This window comes from Vicia villosa, unplaced genomic scaffold, assembly GCF_029867415.1.
Source record: "Vicia villosa cultivar HV-30 ecotype Madison, WI unplaced genomic scaffold, Vvil1.0 ctg.000010F_1_1, whole genome shotgun sequence".
NCBI classification, from domain to species: domain Eukaryota; kingdom Viridiplantae; phylum Streptophyta; class Magnoliopsida; order Fabales; family Fabaceae; genus Vicia; species Vicia villosa.
In genome coordinates this window covers 2,092,508-2,113,734 of record NW_026704940.1, presented here as the reverse complement: position 1 = coordinate 2,113,734, position 21,227 = coordinate 2,092,508, and the positions used below count along the sequence as shown (strand labels likewise).

General features: G+C 29.4%; 1 protein-coding gene across 1 annotated transcript; it reads right to left on the bottom strand.

The window, feature by feature from the left end:
• Positions 1-17,089: 17,089 nt before the first annotated feature.
• LOC131621603 (probable inactive patatin-like protein 9) lies at positions 17,090-18,544 on the bottom strand. Its single transcript, XM_058892640.1, has 2 exons — positions 17,496-18,544; positions 17,090-17,353 (listed from the first exon to the last, which is right to left on the bottom strand). Exons 1-2 carry the CDS (start codon positions 18,426-18,428, stop codon positions 17,159-17,161), a joined length of 1,128 nt encoding a protein of 375 aa, XP_058748623.1. The 5' UTR covers positions 18,429-18,544; the 3' UTR covers positions 17,090-17,158.
• Positions 18,545-21,227: the final 2,683 nt, after the last annotated feature.

Genomic DNA, 21,227 nt, shown 5'->3' with positions numbered 1-21,227 from the left:
AAACAAGAAATGTAAAACATGTAACCGTGGGGTCACAAACCCAAATCTCTTCAAATTAAATAATAGTCACTGTATTGTAAATATGAAAAGTAATTAATCTAAGAGGAGGGTGAATTAATTAGATTAACCAATATTAATGAATTTTTCTCGATTATGAATGTTATAAATATTGTTCTTATTTTTCTGTAACTGTTAGGAATGTTAAAGCACCGAAAATAAATCTAGAAAAATAAAGAATACCAATATATATCCTGGTTCTCATTTCCAAACAAGGGTACTATATTATCCTCATATCTGTGAGAGATTTCACTGTGTCATATACGTTATCATCGATCCACTTAACTCTCTTAACTATCTAACAAAATCACAAAGGTATACCACTTTTTGATTTTACAACACACACGAAAAAGCACACTATTTTCACTTGAATACAATGATCACTTCCACTTAGTGAACAAAATAGAATTTGAATAATAGATTTGTACGAAGTTGTTGCATTTGTATCAAGCTCTATACAAAAAATGATCTTCTCTTTCAATGACCAATTCAAATGAATATAAGTTAGATTGCTCAAAAACTTTTTTAGAATATGATGCGAAAGTTATGCAGTAAAATTTTCACTTAAAATTTTTAATGATGAATACTTAACTTAATAATTTAGAATATACAGTTTTGTTAAAACTAACAATATTTTTGTTTTTAAAATGACAAGCTACTTGTTAAACATGTCAAATCATCGTATATAAATCTATTATTGAATTTTGTAGATAAAAATGTAAGTTAAAAGGTCCTAGGCTTAATATAACTACACATCATGAAAATTGTCTTTCACTAATGTTCATTTGTCTAGTGGTAAAGACATATGATTTGTCTTAAGGGATTAAATCAGGTCTTTTTTGTGAGGGATTAGCTTGGGGTTTGTAGTTTTTGTGAGGGACCGAAATGAGTCTCACTCATTTATTAACTATTAATATGATTTTACAAATTTATTTTTATAATAGAAAATTAATTAATATTTATATACATTTTTTTATTGCATACTCTCATAAACATCATTCTTTGAAATGAATTGCAAGACAGAATAATACTTTGGTTATATGTTGTTGTTCTTTTAACATCAACCTTGAACAAAACATTTTTTTGTTATTGTAATCTATCTCACATATTGTTGTTGTTTTTATTGTTGTTGTTGTTGTTGTTTCCACCTCTTGCTAATGTTTAAGAGTAAAAAGAAACATTGTTATATTTTGGAATAACTTTTCAATATTGTCAACCAAAGAAAACATTCTATAATATATTGCTTTCTTTGGTTGACAAAATTGAGAAATTTATTCATAATCCTACTGCAATTTATTTTGAATATAGTCATTTGTTTGATTATTATAACACACAAAGAAATTGGTGAGCGAAAAAAGTTGAGAAAAAAAAAACAATGCAAGTTTCTTTCATTTTTTTTCATTCACTAATTTTTTGCATCAAAAGTAAGCTATTAGCTCGGTGGATTTAAACACCAAGGGGAAAGTCCTCTTTTATTTAATTTTTTATTAAAAAAACATGTTATCTTGGTTTTTTTTTGTCTCAACCGACGGGAAAAATAAGTCAATTTTGTCTCACTATATATTTGTCGTCTATAAATAAATTTTTATCACCCATTTATTGAGGATCAACGCTCAAGGCACTACCAACATGTACATTAACCTACATGAAACCGTCACAACAACCATTGAGAATGCAAAAGCTATACTATATATTTGAATCACAAACATTTATAATAAAAACATTAAGAATGAAAAAAGTGAAACTTAAAAGAGCGTAGAAACAATCTTTGTTATGAATTCTAATACAAAAAATAGTATTGGTGTAAGGTTTGTGTTCTTTACATATTCTTTTTATTTATGTATGATTAATTATTTTTCCTATCTAACCATTGTTAATTTTATGACAAAAACAAATAAATCAGAAGCAATAGACAATATATTATAATGTATGAATATGCAATATATTTTAGCATTTGATATTTACCTAAATTATCAAGGATATGATTAGGATGGCAAAAAAAACACATATTCATGGGTATCCGCGGATAAAATCTATTACGGATACGGGTTTGAGGATTTGATGAATATCCACGGGTAAAATAATCGGATATTTAGTTATTCATTTTTTACGTGCACAGATACGGATTTGATGTATCTGTACCCACGGATATTCATATCTATTAATACTTAGTAAAATTACTTAAATATTAATTTGTTTAATATAAAATTATTATTATTATATATTAATAGAATTATTTAGTTGAATATGTAATTATTATTATTTTGTTAAATTTATATATTTGATAAGAGATGATTCATTTTTGTTATTATTATTATTATTATTATTATTATTATTATTATTATTATTATGTGTTAAATTTATAAATATTTTTTGTCTTTAATAGGGATAAAAATAATAATTATTTATATATTTTAAAAATATTTAAATAATAGTATCATGAATATCCGTTTAATATCTGTGGATATCTCAAAATTCAAGGATACCCATTTGATGGATATCCACACAGGAATGGACGGATACAAATATTATATTTTCTAAATAAAACGGGTAGAGGGAGACTAGTATCCGTATCCACGGATACCCATTACCATCCCTAGATATGATAAAAATATTTAAGATTCGTCTTCAAAATTATATTTGTAAATTAAAAATATATATATAAATTATAAAACATTATATATATATATATATATATATATATATATATATATATATATATATATATATATTGCACCTTGATTAGTTTTATTATTGAAATGTTAAACCTATAAAAAGACAATTATTTTTGTTGGAGTTCGAATCCATAGACATTACACTATTTTTTGGTTGAACCATAATCGAGAAAAAACTAAAAGCTTTTTACGAAATTCTTTGCTATAAATTGAAATAAAACTTTTTTTTAACTGAAGTAAGAGTAATTATTTTTAGCCAAGTGGTAAAAAAAAGATTTTTCTTTGTGGTTATAATTAGTTGTATTATTTGCTAGTAGTTAATTGACCTAATTAGTTAGATACATTTGACAATTAGTTAGGCAGTTGGAACAAATTTTCCCAGGTAATGTTTAATTCAATATTCATCATTCTAATTCAATGTTCACGTGTATCATTATGTTGATTTACATTCTCATAATAATTCAAACGCAAAGACATTGTAATTTTGTGAATTTCTCTCATTTTATTCTCTCAACTTATAAATATTTCTCTTCAATCCTTTATTATTAAAAAAATATACAAAATTACATTAAAGTCAAGATCTCTTCTCCAATTTAAACTACTGAATCTATATAGTTTTGTAGGGGTAGAAGTACAGCTTCAGCCTTGGGGTAGCATGTAAAATTTTCCAAGGTGAGGAAAACTTTCACTTAATGCAGCCGTTTGGACCATGACAGTAGTACTTTTTACCTTTCTAAATACTCATAAAATGGTACTAATGTGAAATCTAATGGTACTATCTACCTTATAAAATACTCATAAAATGGTCCAAAGTCTTTGTGTGTGTACAAAACAAAACCATTTTACACGTTTACAAAACCATCCATACAATTTGATTTCCCCACAAATGCATTAAAACCCTTCCATCAATTGCTATATTTGAGGTTGAAGCCACTCTTACTCAAGCGTACCTCTCACCTAGAAAGCAAATGAATTGGCAAATAGTATCCAAGTGTGAGTAAAGTCACCATCAATAAAGTAGAGAGGGTCTAGTTTAGGGATTTAAACATAGATCGAGATAGGTCGGTCTAATGTTGTATTTAGAGATTTATAACAAATTTTATAATAAAAAATAAAATAAATAAAATAAATGCGATTTTGTTAAAAAAAATTGTTGAGTTTAAAATTTAAATCTAACAAAAAATTAATAAAAAGATTATATATTGTAATAAAAAATATCCTTATAATATCTACTAACAACGCTAAGAAAGACAAGACACTTGTATTATCGCAAGAGATCTTACGTGATTGACATCTAATTCAGTAAAAATATTTAGAGTTTTCTTTATATAAAAATCATATAGGTATAAATGTCCAATTCTTATTTAGATAATTTCAAATTAGCTTTAAAAATTTAGTCTATGAAGATATTTGGATAGTTCTTCGCCACTAAATGAACGACATATATGGAGTTAGAAAAACACATTGTTTTCTTGAAGCATGCGCCCAACAAAGACTAGGCATATTATGTGGATCAACTAACAAAGTCTTGCATATTCTCAATGTCCATGTAACATTATCTTCTTTCTCAAATTCCAAAAAAGCGAATCCAACCGAAAATGTCTTACCTGTAGAGGTCAGACCAACAATTTCTAGAAACAGAAGCATATGCTTGTTGGTCTTGTATGTCGAATCAATTACAAGGACAGTTGAAAATGTGTTGAACAAGTTGATACTTTTGGGATTAGTCCAGAATATGTCACGAACAGTAACATTGTCCTCACAAGATCTGTACCTTTAAACGTATTGGTTATCCTCCAAAAGTTTCAAAAGTTGTTGCATTTCTGACCTCTGACCTTTTTTCGCGATGTTCAGTATGTAACGTTCATTGTATACCTGTTTGATATTTGAAACACTTTCTGGTTTTTTTCGTTTCAAATCGGCAAGTATGTTTCTCTGTGCAACTTTGATTATCGATAATTTTGCAATAGATTCCCTCTCTTCGGGATTTAGCCGACACACAATTGGATGTTTGTGTAGCTTGGTGTCCAATGCGTGATTATGAAGTCCCCAAACGACACTAAAAAATGCCACAAACCATCAACCCTACAACATACGCGCAACTTAAACGGACACACACATTTTCTCGATCCCCGTGTCATCATGTTTTAATTTCCAAATTTTTGGAACATATTTCCCACCCCTCTCGCATTTTATCACAACAAATGCTTGCCTTCTACTAGTGTCATTGTCGGGCATTGCTATCACAACGCCAAATCCAAGTTTACTAGTTTTATTCGGATCCACTCAAGCAAATGTTGACGAGAAATGAAAGTCATTTCGTTTGTAAATTTTTGTCGAACGTCTATCACTAAGACAATCATTTTAACTTCTTCATTCACCTCTTTTGCCTTAGCATCTTCGTTGACCTCCACTAGAACTTCTACAACATCTCTGGCAATGTTGTCGGGGTGCACCATTCCTAACATGTGCGTAAAACATACATTTTGTCAAAATTGTTTTTTTCTGTAACACACATTATTTCGGATATGCACTTCCAAAATAAATTTGGTGGATTTCGGAAGTGCATATCCAAAGTGACGCGGGTTTCTTCTCCAACAAATAAGCACCAATGCAAGGAAATAAGAGATGAAGAGATGAAATGAGGAGACTTTACCTCAGATTGCAGCTTTCTATGCTCTCTTTGTTATGATCAACCACTTGAAACTTAGTTTGGAGACGAAAAATGAATTGAAAATGGTTGAGGTTTTGGAGAGAGTTTTGGTTTTTGAGTGGAAGAAAATGAATTATGAAATAGTGAAGGTGGAAAAAATGTATATGAAAGGTTTTTTTTCTTGGATATGCATATCCGAAAAAACCTCAGACATTTTAAATTTAACGTTTAAACAAAAAAAATTAAAAAGATATTTTCGAACATACATATCCAAAACATCTTAAAAATATAAAAATAATACGTTCGAATAATAATATCCGAAGGATATTTAAGAATTTTCAAAAATGTTTATTTACCTATTTAGATGCACAAAGAAATTTTTAAAACTTACACAAGTTTTTTTGACCGTCTTGACCCACTTGGTTTATTATTATTGCTTAGATTCTCTTACAAAACGCATCTAGCGAATTAACAACTTTAAGCCGCCACTATTCCATAAGATTCTCTCTTCATGTGTGCTTGTTTTTTTTTTTTTTTTCATATATTTTTAATTGTGTGAAAATTTTACTGGTTGTTTTACACCGGTCTGAATAAGATGATTTATAATGAAAATATATTTTCCTTAATTATAGTGTATTAAATATGCCTGTTAAGTTTGTAGATAGCAAGTATCTAAGTATATGTGATATGAGATTCAATCTAGCCCAATAAATAAAACTATTTTAATAAGAAAAATAAAGAAGAAAAACAATTAAAATAAAATATCAATACGAGGAATTAAAAGGATGAGTACGAAATAATTGAGTTAAATTAATATCAACTACAAACTAATGATTTATAGTTTGATCATCTGAAGGCAACATTTATTTAAATGTGTTATGTAAAAATAATTGTTTATTTAGAAATTAATAATTAAAAAAAATAAAACATATATTTTTAAATATGTTTTGTCTTTCTTTTTATCTCCCATGTATAGCACCATGTTGTTTTTGTATTTCATAAAAAAAAAATTTCTATACTAATTGTTTATTATAATAACTTTTCAAAAATCATATCAATAATTATTAATATTAAAAAGTATGCATTTTTTTTTTCTTTTTTCATTTCAATTTACTCTTTTTAAAATTAATCTTTAATATTATAACAAAAATACTGTTAATGCTTTATCAAAATAAAAATATTTATTCCTTTAACATTATGCTTATTTGTAATTATTAATCATTACTACTACATTTTTTACATTAAGAAACTATTATTATAATTTGTTATGTTACTATGCATAATATTATTAAATAGCTAAATTATGCATTATTATAAATTTAATTTATATAAAAAATGCATAATTTAAAAAATCCTTATAATAATTGTTTATATTAAATAGCTAAATTATGCATGTTATATAAAATTTCTAATAATGCAAAAAAAAGTAAAATATAACATTTTTATAATATAAATTTATTATTTTAAAAAAATTCTATTTTGTATCTCTAAATATATTAGATCGCTCCTGAACATTATATACTATTTACTTTTGTAAAGAACTCGCTCGTATGCAGGTATTTGATAACAAAATTAAAAAAAAAAAAACATGTTCTTATCAAAATCAATTTTATTAAATGAATCATCACATACTAAATATAAACACTTTTTAATGGATGTTTAAATAAAAAACACATACTTTTTTTCTATAGAAAGAATTTAATTAACAAATAATACTCTTATATACTTATTATAAAAAAAAATAAATATTTTAAATAATTAATGTACCTAGACTATAAAATGGACAATATACTAGTTACTTATTATACCCTACAAAATGCCATTTTTTTCATATAATAAAGACAGGAAGAAATACTTTCCAAAAAGATTAAACAATGTACTTTGAATACTACTGTAGTTATTAGAGTCATTTTCTAATAGGTATGGTTAAGGGTAATTTAAGTACAAGCTAGATCCACTAATCATGATCTATGGTTGTACCATATTTTAACAATAAGACTTAAAATGGTCGAATTGCCATTATTTTGTCCAACATGAGTGTAATATCATATTCCGCATGTGGGGTTAATAAAACACATAAAATCACCGCTAATCTAAGGTTCGACAAATCTTAGTCGGTTTGTCGTTTATGACTTAACCAAATTTAGCCATGTGTTATGCACGTACTTGAAATTAATGCTCAATTTATAATCTTCATAAGCTTAATTATTTGTTAAGATTTGTGAAATTGCATGTTAATTGTGAGAAATGCTTGGGGTGATCATGATTTGCAATAGATCTTTTAATTTGTTGTTGCATATGCTTATTTGTATCTGACTGTACTGCGAGATCTACAAATTGAATAAAATATGAAGTAGTCTGAGATGTATTAGATTGTGTTATATTTAAGGATATTTATGATATACGTAGATTTCTCAAAATTTAAATTTAATAGGACGGAGAAAACAGGAAGAAAAAAAAAATATTTCCTCCATCAAAAATTGATTCATATATACATATATTCATATATACATATAAATGAGTGCAGTTACCGTACATAGATAAAAATCTATGCACCATGCATAGATTATTATGGACCTTTGGATCATTGGATCAAATTCTAGACATTCATTGTTATTATTCAATACTCAATACTCATCACTCAATACTCAATACTCAATACTCAATACTAGATTAAAAACATGATTTAATGGCTTATATAGACTTATGCATGGTGCATAAGTAAAATCCTTATGCATATTAGCCAAAGTCCATATAAATAATTAAAAGTGGTTAATAATAAGAGAATAATAAGGATTATAGGAGGTGGATCAAATCTTTTGTAAGATAGAGATTTAAACAAATCAAATCTTATCTCAAATAATAATATAATTAGTTGTCTACAAAAATATTTTTATACATTTTGCAATTAAAATTATGAGCTATATTCAATTTTGTGGACAGATAAAGAGTGAATATTTTAAAAAGATATTGTTGAAGATTATAATATTAAATTAATTGATATTCAATGTTCTATTTATTTAGATTCAAAAGAAATATAAATCAACATCAAACTCATTAGTAATTAACTTAATAAGAAGAAAATAATTCCATCAATTTAAAAATTAGGTCAATTAAATTTTTTATTTACACCTAAAAGTAAATTACATATTAGTCAAAATTGACATGACAAATGACTAATAGAAAGACAAATTTTTCTCAATCAATTGCAAATCAAGTGAATGTAAATACATACGAGCATGAGTTAACCGAATATTTTTCAAGTCTACTCAAGTCTAATGTTGTTAACTTTAGAACACAATAGAAAGAATAAGGCAACGAGTAAATTCATGACTTCATTAATCTATATTCTATAATAATGCATTGTCTCATAACAACGAGTAAATTTCATTTGCTATTATTTTTCACCTATTTATTCTTTTTTAGGATTTTCATGTCTCATAATAACTTCAATCAGTAAAATTATTTTTTCAATTTCATTTGCTACTATTTTTCACTTATTTGTTCTTTTTTAGGATTTTCATGCCTCATAACAACATTAATCCGTAAGAATTTTTTTCTAATAACTATTTATAAATTTGTTTATCTTATTGTTAAACTTCATACTCATTTATTCTATTTTTATGTAAAATACAATATATGTTTTTGCAGGTTTAACGAAGATAAAATATTGCAAACATTTATAATAAAAATTATATTTACTTTGAAAAACCTATATCAAAAGTGATTCGATGGGGGCATTATTGTGGGTGAACATTTAGATAAAATTTTCTGGAATCTCAGAATTAGAGGTTAAATTGTAAGCCACCAAATAAATCTTCGGTATATAAGAATAGTGGTCAAATTGTAAGTCACCTAATAAATCCTTGGAATATAAGAATAGTGGTCAAATTGTAAAGTCATTTAATTAAATCTTTAGGACATAAGAACAATGGTTAAATTGTAAGTCACTTAATTTAAATATGGTTTATTTACTTACATACAGTTAGACATAAATACACTGACAAATTCACAAACCAATAACATATCCTATAAAATTTTACATGATACATACTTAGATTTTCTAATTCACATTTTTATATTTTTCATCTTTTATTTGTTTTTTTTATTTGTTAATTTAGTGAGATAGATCACGCCCTCCCAATATTAAAATTTTTTTATTAATTTATATTGGATTTACAATATACCAAACAATATTATAAATTTTGTTGATAAGATGTATATGAGTTTATTATTAATTTAAATACAAATAATTCACGAAAAATATTGATATGGTATAATCAGTTTAATAAATAAAAAATTGTATTACTATAATTAATTCATAGTATTGAAGATGTTTGTATTAAATTATATTTAAAAAAATTATTCACTTTTTAAATTGATTGTATTGTACATAATTATATTATTTAACTTATATATTTTTTGTGCTTATTTTTTTAATAAATTACATTAAAATACATATCACACTAAAATATTATATTGTATAGGATAAAAAATTGAAAAAAATATGTGATTTTATTTTATTGTTTCATTTATTTCATTTTTTTCTTTCATTTGTTTATTTAGTGGGATAAGTCATGCCCTCTCACTATTGAAATTTTTTTTTTTTTTTAATTTATATTAAATTTATAATAAACCAAACAACATTATAAGTTTTGTTGATAAGATATATTTGAATTTATTATTAATTTAAATAGAAATGATTCATGAAAATATTGATATGGTGTGATCAATTTAATAAATAAAAAATTATATTACTATAATTAATTCATAATATTTAAGATGTTTATATTAAATTATAATTAAAAATTAGTCACTTTTAAAGTTGATTGTTTTGAAAATATTTATATTCGTTAACTTATGTACATTTTGAGTTTATTTTTTTAATAAATTGGATTAAAATACCTATCACACTAAAATAATTTATGGTATAGGACAAAAAGAATTATTTGAAAAAAATATTTGATAAAATTTTACGACAAATACTTGAGATCTATAAATATTATTTATTTCATTAAATAAAATTTATACTCTATGCTCTTTTATTTTGTTTTTAAATTTAACTTTTAACAAATTTGTCATTAAATTTTTTCTACAACTTATTGCTTTTATAAATGAGACATTATTATTCATTCGTTTTAAAAAGTAAACAGTATTATTCTTAATTAAGATGGATCACTTACTTATTAATTATAATAATTATAATTGATAATAAGATAAACAAATCATATTATTTACTATTACAAAAATTTAATTATTCTAATAGACAAAAATAAATATCATTAGTAGAAAATAAAAATACATTTTATACTTTTATAGTAAAAAATTTTATTAAGTCCTTCTCCAATTAAATTCTTGAGAAATAATATTTGAAGTAACAATTATAATCATACTCGTGTCACGCACGTGCCATATATCTAGTTGAATAGAATATTAAACATATGTAAATACAATTGAATAGACTATTAATCAAACATGCTCACTAATAAAATGTACTTGATGGTAATTATAATTAAATCTTAATAACTAATATTCCCCCAAAAATTGAACTATGAAGATCACACATGTCAAGTTTGGAAACCAAATAATTGACAGTTAGAGACATAAGTGGTTTTGTCAATAAATTTGTTATTTGAGCAGAAGATGGCACGAGTAACAGAAGAATGATACCACTTTAAATTCTTTCGTGAACAACATGACAATTAATCGTGATGTGCTTTGTTCTCTCATGAAATATTGGGTTATGGGGAAGATATATTGGTTGATTTATTGTCACAATATACTGAAATTGGTAGTTAAAAAGTAATGTGAAGATCTTTGAACAAATAAGAGAGTCATTGTAATTCACAAGGGAGGTTGCCCAAAGCTCTATACTCAAATTCAAAGTTGGATCAAGAAATAGTAGTTTGCTTCTTAGACTTCTAAGAGATAAAAGAGCCAAGAAACGCACAAAAATCCTGGTTTAAGGCAGCTAGCCCAATCCGAATTAGCAAAGTCTACAAGTTTAACAAGATAAGGAGAAATAGAATAACTCTTTGGCTATAGTGTTCTTGAGATACTTCAGATTATTTGTGGCAGCTAGAAAGTGGACTTCACGGGGATTGGAAACAAACTGACTAAGTTGTCGGACAACAAAAGCAATGTCAGGCCGAGTAAGTGTCAAATAGAGAAGTCTACTAATTAAACTTCCGAAGGAGAATTTATCACATGGAAGAGAATCAGAATTATGCAACTTTAAATAGGTATCATAAGGTTTGGAGCTATGCTTAACAACTATGTGACCACTATCTTCAAGAAGCTTGAGAGTATATTTGCGTTTATTCACAAAAATTCCATTGTTGGATCAGACTATTTCCAAGCCTAGAAAAAATCTCGGCTTACCAAGGTCTTTGATGCAAAATTTTGTTATCAAAGAATTGTTTAACATGCTGAATTTCTACATAATCATTTTCTGATAAAACTATGTCGTCCATATAAACTAATAAGAAAGTAAAACTGGTACCTTTTAGCTTATTGAACAAGGAAAAATCATAAATAAAAGGAGTATATACAAGATAAATCAAGGTTGTAGAAATTTTGGCATACCATTGCCTACTAGCTTGCTTCAAGACATAAAGACTCTTATTTAACCGACAAACTTTAAGAGCATTAGAAACTTAACTTTGAAGCTTCATGCCAGGAGGTAACACCATGTAAACTTATTTATTTAATTCACCATGGAGAAATGCATTATTAACATCAAGTTAATCAAGAAACCACCCTTTGATGGTTGCCAAAGAAAGTAGTGCTCTAATGGTAGTCATTTTTGCAACCATTAAAAAAGTATCAAAGTAATGAAATCCTTAAATTTTAGTATAACCCTTTGCAACTAGTCATGCTTTATGTATTTTAAGAGAACCATCAGAGTGGTATTTAGTTTTGTAAACCCACTTGCATCAAATTTAAAATTTTCTAGGTGGTAAATCAATAATTCACCAAGTCTTTGTGGCTGCAAGAACGTGTAACTCAGATTTCATAGCTTCTTTCCAACATTCCAACATACAATCTTGAATATAGATCTTAATTTTATGGCTAGAATAAATAGTCAAGTAAATTTTTTTATATGATGAAGTGTCATGATCATATGTAAAAATAGAAGAAAGAGGATATATAGATTTACCTGAGTTAGAGAGTAATTGTGATTCAGCAGAAGTAATGAGACTGTAGCGATAGTCTTCAAGAAATTTTGGTTTTGTTTTAGGCCATGTAGATTGACGATTAGGTACATACGTTGTTGTGTGATCTAAAATAGTTGCTGTATAAAATGTAGCATCACTAGGAGCATAATTATGTGTTGCAGAAGTAGAGGCAACATGTATTACTCAAGTATCAGAACTTTCAAGGTTTTAAGAGAGGTGAGAATGAGAATTCTTCATAGTAGATGATTGGATGGGTTTATGATAGGAAGACATATGAGAATTATCAATAGAGACATGAGGTGTAGAAGAATCAGAGGAACGTTGTTCATGTAATGAAGAAAATGGAAAAGATGATTCATAAAATATGATTCATAAAAGATAATATTTTTAGATAAGAAAAATTTATGTGAATGAAGATCAAAAAGAGGGCAATTCTTTGTACCTTATCTATATCCAACAAAATGCAAGGCAACCAGAGAATTTTAGGTGAATTAAGGAAGTTGGTTGTTGGTGAAAGTATTCATATGGGTATTAATTTTGTCAATAAAGAGTTAGGGTTCTATTAACAATATGGACTTCTTGTTGATTTGAAAAATGTTAAAAATTGGTAGGGATATGGGATTGAAAAGATAAGGCTCGAGCCACATTGAGGATATGTTGACTCTTCCTCTCAACTATACCATTTTTTGAGGAATTTAAACACAAGATCTTTGACGAAAGATGCCTTTAGAAATATAAAATAAAGGAATGATAAACTCGAGTTCATTATAACTTCTCAAGCATTTAAGTTTCTTATGGAATTAAGCATCAATAAAGGAAATAAAATTCATGAGATGATTTATTATTTCACCATTACTTTTCATAAAATGACCCTTGTAAATCTAGTAAATTTATCAATCAAGGCTAAAAAATATTTAAAATCATAAACATAAGAGGTAGCATAGGATCCCTAATTATCATAATGTAATATCTCAAATATTTGAGTGGAATGAGTAAGACTATAAGGGAATAATGTTTTCTTATGTTTTGCATAATGGCATATATCACGAGGATGGATACTAGTGTATTTTACAATATGGAAGTGAATGGTAATATATTTTTTGTATGTAATCGTAAATATGACCCAGTCAATAATGCCAAACATTGGCAAAATAATTTGACTTAGAGGATAAACTTGGAACAAATGAATTACAAATTAACGTAGAAACTAAACGTATATCTTAAGATTTATTTAGCCGTGAAGAATCCAACAAATGCAGTCTTCCAAACCTCTTAGATGTACCAATCATTCTTTGGTTCAAAATTTGCAGACTAGAATGTGTATTAAGATAAAATAGGAAATTTGCATTAGAAGTTTTCAAGAATTGAGATATTGAAAATAAATTAATGTTGAAATCAGGAATGTAATAAACATTATGAAGGATAAGTGAATTGGATAAGGATATTGTGTCTTCTATGGTGATCTATTTTACTACCACTTGATAGTGACATAGAGATATGTGGAATGTTATAAAATGAAGATTTATTTTTCTTCAAATAGTGAATGATATGGTCAGTTGCTCCTGAGACTATGACCCAAAGAGTATCGTTATTACCAATTATGGGAATGGATATGGAAGTAAAGGTTGCGAGATGGGAGATAACTAAATTGACAGTGGGCTGAGGCGTAATAGAAATTGTGTTTGACTTTAAAGCTTGTGAACTTGAATGTTGTAAAAATTGTAAAATCTGATTATACTGCTCTTAGATAGAATTCAATTAAGGAGGTTTAGAACTAGATGCAACATGTCCTTGGTTATGGAATAATGAAGAAGATTCATCAGATGAATCGATCAACGAGATGAATTGATGAATGAGATTCATAACTGATACTGTGTTAACTTTTAGAACACAATAAAAAGTAGAAGGTAGAGAAATCGACAATCATGGGTACTTAACATTAAGTCAAATTACAGTAGAACTCGACAATTAGACATTATGGCTATGTTTTGCATTAATAGCGCCACAAATCAAAGAAGGCACAAATTCAGGAATTATGATCTGTAAAAATTATACACATAAGGTTGTAGTCAATAAAAAACACCGAGAAATAAATTATATTATGACGACCCAAGAGAATACTCATGCAACACTCGCGTAAATAGCCTAATTAGGTAGCATTTATGTAGGTCATGGTTGTGTTCATTAAAAGAGTTTTTTCATTAAATACCATAACTTATAAATTAATTGATACATCTAATCAATAAAGATATTTCACTTTTTATATCTTATTTACTTTATTTTATTTTTATACATTTTTAATAGAGTTCAAAATCCTCACAGATCATAATTAACACTCTATGTCGTAGTTAAGGAAGCCATACTTTAGGGATATTGTATCTTCCTCACCGTAACCGCTTAAAGAGAATAAAATAATTATTTAAAACTAGCGTACAATCTTTGACTAATTATTAGAGCTTGACATCAAATTTGCAATGCTTGGTGGGACACTACGGCCAATACCATTGAAAACATCAATAATTAGTTAAAGACTTGTTTGGCATATGCACATATAGTCTTGAAAGAGCCATTGAGTATGAAAAATCCTCACCATCATCTATGAAAAGATCAAGCTAACAACAATCAAACGAGCCTCTCTTCACACAATGGAATTTTCAACAATTATATCTCTTTCCACCATTCAGGAAGTGTACCAGGTGTTTTACATAAAAAAAACCAGTGTTCATGGTAATGTATTTCATTATTCAACAATTAGACATGGAGATATATGAGATCATGTATCTGGTATCACAACAACTTGTTCAAATTGCAAGACCTATGATTCATGATGAAGTCCAACAACTCAGGAAGTTGCATATCGAATAAGTCAATTTAGATGACAATTGAGTCGCGTCAATCATGAAAGGATTTCAAGGATACTAAGGTCAATAAGGTGTTGCAACTCAAAGCTAGTCAATTAATAGAACTATAGGACCTTTGCAAGACCAGATGATTTTGTTGCAACATGTACCTTTTTCTCTTGGAAATTCATAGCCATAATTTCTCCATGGCAAATCTTGTGAAAAATCCAGTGGAGAATGATACATATAATCACAATAATAATTTAAACATTGGCATATGGAAAGGAAGCCACATAAAAAAATGAGATAACTTGATATGCGACAACTACAGTCAAAGCTAGACCTCATAGACAACGATTGCTAGACCCCAATCTCATAGATCATGTACTCAAGAGTAGTTTTGGATACATCTTAAACCCATGATATGCCAATGTTGACTAAGTCATACCCTTATTAGGTGGACAAGTTGATGCCTCTTCCCCAAGGCTATTAGATTTTGCTACTTTTTTTCCTAGAAGATGGCAAGTTAACTATAAAAGATATTGAAAAGTTTATTGTAGAGTAGAATGGGGGAGATTAGAACAAACTCCATGAACTAAAGTCGTACTTTTATCGATTTACTTGAATGTACACTATTTCCATGGTATTCTTCTCTCCTATGAAACTCAATAGAAACTTAATAATATATGGAAAAATATTCTCATAACTGTTGAAAAAGAATTACAAGTGAGAATAGTGTGGAGAAGTCTCATATTGATTAGAAATGTGGATACTTAAGCATTTATAAGTGGGAGAATCCACTCATCTATCACCTTAAAATGTTGGATCATGTGTCTCTTACAAAAATGTGTTGCTCAATAAAAATCCCACAAAGTATAACATGTACTTGAAGCAACATGCAGAAGAATTGACATTTTTTTATTGTTGAAAATAAGAGCATGAAGGACATTATTTTAAGAACATACTCAGCTTTAAGACATCTATCTAAAAGAGTAAGATAAATATGAATCCTCCACCCCCTCCTTCACCTTTAGCTTTACACGGTTGTTTCTTGTTGGTGCGATGGATCTTTGTTAGTGTCCTTACTTTCCCACCAAAAGTTACATATAAGGTTTTCAATCTTTTCATAAACGCTTTTAGTTTAGGAATAAACAAACAACTCGTGATATATAAGTAGGTAAAGCCCGGGCAGCAACTTTTATAAAAATAAAAATACTTATGCGTGCAAAAGATAAGTTTTATCTTTCCATCCCTTGATTTTAGACCAAACTCTATTTCTAATGACCTTAAATACTTCATTCTTAGCTATATATTATTGGTGATACAGATGGTCAACCATTATTTAAACCTATTGTTGGCTTTCGTAGTGAACATATAATAAGCACGTAAATAGTAACTCATTCTCAAATTAGAGTTGACAGTTGACCTTGACACGACTCACGAGTGCAGTCGTGGGTAGGTGGTTCTCCAACTCCACGAATCACGCAGCCATTTAAGAAAATTAACAATAGCACCATGACCGTAAATTACCACTATTTCTCTAAACATGTCCCATTTAAGAAAAGAAATGGTAATAGTAGTTATGAAAGTCCAAAAAATCAAAATCAGAGGAAGCAGCAAAACAAAGTACTGAAAATCACTACACTGAAGTACTACGGAGTAGTAGATTTATTAATCCAAAACAAGTTAAAAAAAAAACTGATCTTAATACAAGTTACAACTTACACGTCAAAATAATACAGCTAAAAAAGACCGTTAGCAAGAAACTAACGGCGTAACCTTACAAGGACTAGGTGGTAAACTAGACTTTCCCGTAGCAACAAGACGTTGCACAAATCTCTCAATTCTGTTACCGTTTGTTTCTTCTAGTAACCGCTTCCCACCAAACGGCAACGACTCCAACACTCTCTCCTTCAACACCTCCATTCCCTTTTCTCCTAAATTATAAGCCTGCACAAAAACACACTGTTAATTAACGCCGTTAAAAATAAAATTAATCAGTTTCAGTTACATTTCCTTTTCTAGTTCCTCTGTTTAATTCTTTTTAGATAACCAAACAAGGCAGAAAGAAAAAGAGCCATTGTTGTAGTACCTGAATTCTGGCGTAGTCAGTACGGTTCCAACTGAAGGCGTTTCCCATCATCTGATCAATGGTTTCCGAAACACCGTCGAGAGCAATGTCAACCACCGTCGACGTCGAGCATTCACGGACATCACGCACTCTATTCGCCGGCGCTCCGTTTCCGATCGACAGAACCATCAGATCCTCCACGCTGTTCACCGATGGAAAATCACGCTTGTTGTGGAGAACATGTGTGACAGCCGCTGCCGCCGGATTGTTCATCACAAGACCACCGTCCACGGCTGAGCAAGAGGTTTTACCGTCTACAGAAGCGAACTGGAAGGGTTTGAAGAGACCTGGAGTCGATGACGTGGCGCGACAGACCTTCCATAGCTCGAAGTTGAAACTCGGTGACTCGGACGCGTCTGCTCGTGAGAAAACGAACGGTGCTGAAGTCTTGAGATCAAAGCAAGGGATAAGCAAAGGCTTACACGTGTCCTTTAACGTCAACGATTTTCCCTCATTTTCTTTGCTTTGAAACACTTTCTTCAACAATCTCTCCATACTTCTGGAAGAGAACCCTCGTCTCCGGCGGAAAACGCCTACAGACTTCGGTTTGTATAGTTCATCATTCTTATCGGCGATGAAAGTAACAGCCTCTCTAGCAGTGTAGAGAGGCCTACCAAAGCCGTCATCAGCGGTGATCATAGCAGCGAGTATGGCGCCAATGCCAGTACCTGTGATGATGTCAAAGTAATCAGTGATTTGAGCGTGAGGATCTTTGGTTTGTGAACGGATCTGGTCCTCGAGATGGATTAAGGCCGCACCGGAGACAATGGCGGTGGTTCCTCCGCCGTCAATGCTTAGTATGCGGGTTTTGGAAGTGGCTCCACATTGTGAAACTGAAAGCCATTGTTGTTCAAGTTTTGTGAATATCTCTAATGTCACTTTACTAAGCTCCATTTTGTGAATCGCAATGTTTTTTTAGTAAGAATCAGATATTTCTACTTTCTACACCCCCTATTTGAGTTTGAGTTAGTGAGTGATGAAGCAGAGAAGTGAGAGTTGCAGTTACTCTTGGTTTGGGAATGGGGTAGTTATATGGACGATCCTTTTGTCTTTGTCGCTATTTTTTTAATTGATTTTTATTTTATTTTTTTAATTAATAAAATTAATAATTAATTTCCACTTCCCACTAACATAAAGTACAGTTATAGGACCGTGAGTGTGTTTACGTGTGAGGAAGAAGGGGTTGCACGTGCAAGTGCGCGTGTTGTTTAGCAAGAAGCGAAGCGTGAAATTCGGCTTGTCAGCCGGCTCGGCTAGCGCTTCTGAGAGTTATTCACTATCACTGTTCACTACTAGAGTGAAATGCTGTCACTGCCAATCTGTTTGTTTTTTGTGTTAGCTCTATTGTGTTTTTTTTTTTTTTTTAATTATGAAGGTTAGTACGGAACTGGTATTTGGGATGGTTCCAAGTTTCTTTCCTTGAATTAAATTTTTGGTCAGCTTATTTTGTGGTGTTTACTGCTCGGTTATCTAGGTAGGGAAGATTACTGGGGATTTCCAGTTGTGTTTCCGAGAAGGGAAGTTAAGGATTTTGAGGAGGAAAACAAGTGCATAGCTTGGGGATTATTATTTTTAATGGAAGCAAGTTGCACGAGTTCAACCCTCTCACACTACTCCTAAGGTGTTTAAAAATAAGAGTCTTGCTAACCAGTATTTTCAGAACAATAATTAAACATTCTAAAAAAAAGAAAATATTATATAGAAAGTTTAATATTTCAATTTTTAAGACATTAAATACGTAGATTATCGAGATAAATTTACTATTTTGGAATGCTTAACTATTGTCCTGAGGGCACTTGTTATCATTTTTCTAAAAATAATATAAATATCATAGGAGTTAAAAGGTAATGCATTCGCATTGTAAAATAGTTTTACATTATTAATCAATAAAAAGTCATTTATCTGTCATATCATTAATTTTTTTAAAATAAAAAATAGTTTAATTGAATACATAGTGTTGATTGATTGCTATCAGTCAATACCCCTTTTCTCATATCATAATATGTAAATATGTTATATTTGATATATATTACGGATAAAAGTGATTAATGTTGAAATTAAATTCAAACATTTGAATAATTTGTTATTGTTACACAATGATAATAGAAGATGGAAGATTAATGTTGAAATTAAACTTAAACATTTGAATAATTTGTTATCGTTACACAATGATAATAGAAGATGGAAGAAAAAAATTTAGAAAGAAAGGTGAATTAGGGTTTTAATAAGATTAAAAGGAGAAAGAAGATGGTAATTTTCTGCAGAGTTTCTCTCTGCCTACAAGTCTCGTTACAAAAATAAGAGTTACTCCGTCTATTTATAGTTTTAGATAGCTTTCTCCCTAAGTCAAAGTCCAAAACTACAAAAACAAAGAAAAAAAATACATATTTTGGTCTAAGTTGAAATCATGTGTGAAACAACATGCTTCGACACTTCGACGTCTAATACAACTCGATACAAATTAAACTATTTCGACACAACTTTCCTTCTGTCGAGCAACATGTTTCAACATAAGAAATTACAATTTTAACACACCACCTAATTTATTGTGTCTAAGCTATCTACATTCATCGTAGCTCTTAGTTTTTTAAATACTTCGACCTACACACCCTTAGTCATGATATCTACAATCTGATTCTCAGCTCTGCAGTGTTTCAATTGCATTGGGCTATAAACCTAACCATTCGGACATTAGGAATGTTTGGTCTATGTATTCGACAACCGTTATGGTGGGCTATCAACTCGATCATCCGGTCTCAAGCAATGTCTGATCTATGTACTCTACCTAGGGGTGGGAATAGGCTGGGCCGAGCTAGGCTTTGCCAAGCCTGAGCCTGGCCTGCTATAATATTCAAAGCCTAAGCCTGGCCTGTAGCCTATCATAGCCTTATTTTTTTGGCCTGGGCCTGGCCTTTTTGAAGGCCTGATTGGCCTATTAGCCTACTTAAAAGCCTATTTCATTTGAACATTTGTAAATAAGTCATTCAACTCGTCTTTATATAGACTAACAAATTAAAAGATCAATGAGATTAAATGTTTGTTTGCATTAGTTTATTTGAGTTTACCTAGTAGCATAAATTTTGTGATATTATTTGTTTGAGAGAACTTATCGAAACAACTTATGACGTTGTTCATAAGATTCTTTTCATCTAATTTTCATAATTTCTTCAAGATAACTAAAATTTATTTTTATATTTTTAATTCAAAGTAAAAACTATAATATAATAATAATAAAATTATTCATATGTATTTAAATAGGCTGGCCTCTTAGGCTTAAAAGGCTTTTTATGTGGCCTGTGGCCTAGCCTTTTTAGCTAAATAGGCTTATAAAAAAGCCTAGGCCTTTTCTATTTATCTAAAAGGCCTGGCCTGACCTAGGCCTATGTAGGCTGGGCCGTAGGCCCCTGTTAGTCGGCCTGGCCTATTCCCACCCCTAAGTCTCTACCTCGGGCACATACTTGACCAGAGCATACGGGCAGCAACTTGGTTTTTTTCTATTTAGGGAAATGCTTGCACCTCAAGTCAATCATCTCGACCAATACTCATAGAGGTATCTCGACTGAGCTAAAAAATTTGGGATGTATATAAGTCCTGCAAGCATAAAGCTTGAAAAGATGAAATGTTTGGAAAAAGAATTCTGGGATATATTCAGTTTTTGAGATTCTGGCGTGTTTGACTAGTAATGATTTTAAA

Excerpts from the sequence above, each read along its gene's own strand:
- LOC131621603 (XM_058892640.1), bottom strand. The coding sequence starts at position 18,428 with ATGGAGCTTAGTAAAGTGACATTAGAGATATTCACAAAACTTGAACAA. Across the intron at positions 17,354-17,495 it reads CTGACTACGCCAGAATTCAG|GCTTATAATTTAGGAGAAAA; the intron begins GTACTACAACAA and ends GTTTTTGTGCAG.